The following is a 4,003-nucleotide window of genomic DNA, read 5'->3' as shown; positions in this document are numbered from 1 at the left end:
GGCTAGTAAATGGGGCCAAATAGGAAGACCCCGGCAGCTACCCCTGGTGCCGCCCCGTGGCTCGTTGTGCATCCAGATGGGGATTTGATCCCTGTGTTACCGAAGGGCGCTCTGGACATAACGTAGAGGGAAAGAGCGGGGCTGCAGCCCCTCTCCCTCCAGTCCCAGCACTGCGAGGGGAGAGCTCAGGTCTCACCCTCACAAATCCCTGAGTCCATCCCAGCCCCGCTGCTTTTCCTCCTGCTCTTCTCTGGCATCCACCTCTGTTTCTACTCCCCGGCCGCTGGTACCCAGGACGTCGCTGCTGATAAACGTGCACGTCAGCACATTTATCTGTGCAGAGATGCAGGCATGGTTTGCTTTTTGCTGGTGCTGCTGTACCAGTCATCTCTTGCATTTCCTGGGTGTTTTACTCGTACGGCAAAGTGCTAGATTTGAAGGGTCTGAGTGGAAACGTATAGCAGAGATCTTTATTAATTTTCCACGGTACAGTGCTAGGCATTTTTGCTGATGTAAGAGGTAGCAAAAAGAGCGTGGGGGAATTATAACCCGAAGAAAGAAATATGTAAATATCTGAGTGCATTAAGAAACCCCTGCTTACCCGGGGTTTGCGCTCCGATTTTATTCTGGGCTCTTTTTGTGGTTGAGGGGTAAATGCTAAAGGGAACGAAGGGTGATGTTTGTACAGACCCAGCTAATCAGAAGCAGGCTGTGGGGAAGATGACGTAGGGAATCCAAATATGTCGTTCGTCCCAATGGCTGGTTTTAATCAATAATATTGTAAATTCAGCTTCTGACCCGGCTGCGGGGAGCATCCGAGAAATTACGTCACCTCTCTTCACGGTCCGCTGGTCAGATGTGACTGCTGAAGTTTGAATCTTGTCGCTTGTATCAGAGCGTGACCCTCCCAAATAAATAGAGGTGTTTTTTCACCCGGTTCCTCAGACCGTCTCAGGGGCTGAGCCTGCTGCAAGGATGCGATCGCCGGCTGGGAGGGGGACAGGAGCCCCCGTACTGCTGTGGCTGCTGCTGCTGCTGGTGATGTCCCACTCAGCCCGCGCAGGTGAGCTTCTGGTGCCTTTGCAGAGATACCCAGGGCTGTCAGCTCCCAGCCTGCCGTGGTCCTCGCGATGGGTGGGCATCACCTGCGTCCTGCGTCGAAAGGGACCGGAGGAGACAGGGACTCCTCTTGGCTGTTTAGCCCAGGATTTTTCTCGTAGCCAAGGAAAGAGCGCGACCGTCCTCCTTTGCCAGGACCCGGTTCAGCTTTCAGGAGCTGTGTGAGAGCAGGGTACCGAGGTAGAGGCACAGATAACAGTTTCTTACCGTGGTCCCTAAAGTGTTGTCAGCGAAAGCACGGAAAGGGACAATTTCTTTGGCTCTGTGAGAGATTCGGAGTTGCTGCATCTCTAAATAACGCTGTTTGTCTCTGTAAGCTGCTACCTTCTCTCTCTCTCAGCCATCCTGGAGGTGAACGGAAACCTGAACTGTAGGTGCGTAAAAACAACTTCGGACTACCTCAGTCCAAAGAGATACGAAAGCATTGAGATAAGACCTGTGGGAAGCACCTGCAGACGTACAGAGATCATGTAAGTGCTGCGGGTGGCTCGTGGGGCAGAAAGCTGCTTTCTCCTCCGGCTCCTGCAGAGCAGCGGGGCCAGCCCTGCACCTTTTCTTCTGCCACCACCCCGCTTCTCCGCAGCATCTTGGGTCAAGCTTTTACCTCGTTCCTCCTGTCCTGACTAAAGTGGTGCGTTAAACAGAAGTGTAAGAGTTCTTTAACTGCTTGGCACTGATACGTTTGTAAATCTACAGAAAAAATTGCCTTTGAGCAGTCACCTCTGGGCTTCAAGCACGGTCTCCGCTCCGCACGGGAACGTGTTGCGTCTTGCTTTTTCCTGACCGTCCTGTGGCTTCCCTCTGTCGCTAGCGGCTTTCTGTGATCTGCTGGCACTGTAAATGGAAGCTGAGCCTTGCAGGTCAGCTCTGGCTGCTCGAATCCCTGCCTTTGGAGGGGAGGGTAATGCTCATAACCTCTCCTTGCGTTTCAGAATTAAATTAAAAGCCTCAGGGAAGGTGTGCGTGAATCCTGACGCCCCTTGGGTAAAGAAACTGCTGAAGCGTATTGCTAGCACGTAAGTTGCTTTGATGAAAACCCCTTTGGCTCAGGTGGCCCTGGACAGCATCCCATCTCATCCGGAGTCCTGGCGGGGGGGCGGGTTGGCGCGCCGGGGGTTTTGGGGGGGGGGGGGGCTGCCGGGAGCCAAGGGACCCGCTCCCAAGGTGATGAGGGGTGAGACCTCGCTGTGCAAAGCAGCGTTCGGTCGTTCAGCACGCTGGTGCTGCCATCCGTGGGTCGTGCTCTCCCGGGCCCGTGCACGGCGCCGCGCCTCTGAAAACGTTTTGGCGAAAAAAAAATATTTGGGGTGGGGTGGGGAATGGCAGGAGCAGGGTTTTCTCATTGCGAGTGCAATAGCGTGTCGATGCTCGGCTGGGAAAGCCGCCCTCCTTTGTCATGCCCGGGTTCGTGGCAGAGCAGAGGGGTGGCCGGCAGACGTCCCCACGGGTGACGCCTGCTCCGAGGAAACGTCAGCGACTTCCTTCGGTTGGGGCAGGAGCTTCCTCCCCCAGGACCCGCTTTTCTCTGCGTTCACATGTTTCTCCTCCTTCTGCTTTTCGCAGGAAGAAAAAATAAGTTTCCTGCTAAGGAAGTTGACGCTCGGAGCCCCGCGACGGGCTGGCAGATAATGCACAGGCGTGCAAACCTGGCCGCTCCTCACTTTGCCCTCGCTTCCCCCTCTTCCCGAAAGCCCCGTGTCCGGCCCCGGCGGCGGCCGCTGCAGGGAGGGCAGCTCACTGCTGACCCCAGCCCCGTGGCAGGTTCGTGGGGGTTTTTCCCACCTGCCTTCGGTCCTCGGATCAGCGTGAATAGGAACCCTTCGTTTATTTACTTGCCTGTGGACTGTGAAGCCTTTCTCTGTCAGGGGCTGCTCCCGTCTCTGTAAGAACGACTCTGTGACTCTTTCCGTGCGAAGCACTCATCGACAGAGTGTGTGTCTGGTGTTTTTTTTAACACAGCGTTGCGTGTCCTGTCCTGAGAGCTCAAGTCAAATAAAATTCAGGTTTTTTTCTTCTGCTGTATTTTCCCTGGATCTCCTAGCTTCGAAGAAACCCGGCAGAGCTTTGATAAACCCCACCGCCGTAGCCTTCCTGGAGCTGAATGTACCGTCATTTGCATCTGGTGCTCTTGTCTTGACGCTCTTTCACAGACATGCCGCAGGCATTAAAATGTGCATTTGAATATACCTCAGGTGAGGTATTTCTATTATAGGTAGGGGAACAGGGGCAGCGCCCAGGCACGTGTCAGGCACGATGAAAACCCCTTTTATGCGGAGGAATGAGACAGGGATGGGGAAAGGTTTGTCCAAGGCAGCGACGGCAGCAGGGATGGCTGTCCCAGCCCTGAACCACCAGCAAGGGTCTGGCAGCCCCGGCACAGCTGGCGGGAAGCAAAGTTCCTTCCCGGCATAACCTGTTGCGTGTCTCGGTGCTGATTTGAGGGCAAGGCGTTGCCGGCGGGGAGCTGGGTGATACAGCCAATGCACCCCACATCCAAGCGCCGGCGTTCGTCGTGGGGCTGGGGCTTGCCGGCAGCTGTAAGGCTTTTGAAAGCAGTAAAGGCCAATAAGAAAATATAGGGGGTGGAGGCGAGCTCACTCGGCAGAGTTTTGGGATAATCAGCCACGGGGGGGGGAAAGAGCAAAAGCGAATGTCACCAAAGCTCAGGCTGGGATGCACCTTGCAGGGGGAAATCTGGCTGTAGAAATGAGTAATATTTGATCATGCAAAAAAAAAAAAAGAAAAGCACCCCAAAAACCTCCAGGCTTGTGCAGCTGCGTGGGCTAAGAACAAGCGTTGGGGGAAACAACCGATATCTTTACAAGACCCAGCTTTGTAGGTAAAGGGAAAACAGAGCCGGTTTCAGGAAGCCCGGGCCCCGGAC

At 54.9% G+C, this 4,003-nt stretch overlaps 1 protein-coding gene across 1 annotated transcript; it reads left to right on the top strand.

The window, feature by feature from the left end:
• Window positions 1-975: 975 nt before the first annotated feature.
• Window positions 976-2,695, top strand: LOC103906787 (growth-regulated alpha protein). Its single transcript, XM_009288846.1, has 4 exons — window positions 976-1,063; window positions 1,460-1,589; window positions 2,052-2,135; window positions 2,683-2,695. Exons 1-4 carry the CDS (start codon window positions 976-978, stop codon window positions 2,693-2,695), a joined length of 315 nt encoding a protein of 104 aa, XP_009287121.1.
• The last annotated feature ends 1,308 nt before the right edge of the window (window positions 2,696-4,003 follow it).

Source organism: Aptenodytes forsteri, unplaced genomic scaffold (genome assembly GCF_000699145.1).
Source record: "Aptenodytes forsteri isolate BGI_AS27 unplaced genomic scaffold, ASM69914v1 Scaffold221, whole genome shotgun sequence".
In the NCBI taxonomy this organism is placed as follows: Eukaryota; Metazoa; Chordata; class Aves; order Sphenisciformes; family Spheniscidae; genus Aptenodytes; species Aptenodytes forsteri.
The sequence above is the reverse complement of the archived record's forward strand: the minus strand, read 5'-3'. Positions and strand labels throughout refer to the sequence as shown.

Coding starts and splice junctions, on each gene's coding strand:
- LOC103906787 (XM_009288846.1), top strand. CDS start 976: ATGCGATCGCCGGCTGGGAGGGGGACAGGAGCCCCCGTACTGCTGTGG. Junction 1,064..1,459: donor GTCCCACTCAGCCCGCGCAG/GTGAGCTTCTGG, acceptor TCTCTCTCTCAG/CCATCCTGGAGGTGAACGGA. Junction 1,590..2,051: donor TGCAGACGTACAGAGATCAT/GTAAGTGCTGCG, acceptor CTTGCGTTTCAG/AATTAAATTAAAAGCCTCAG.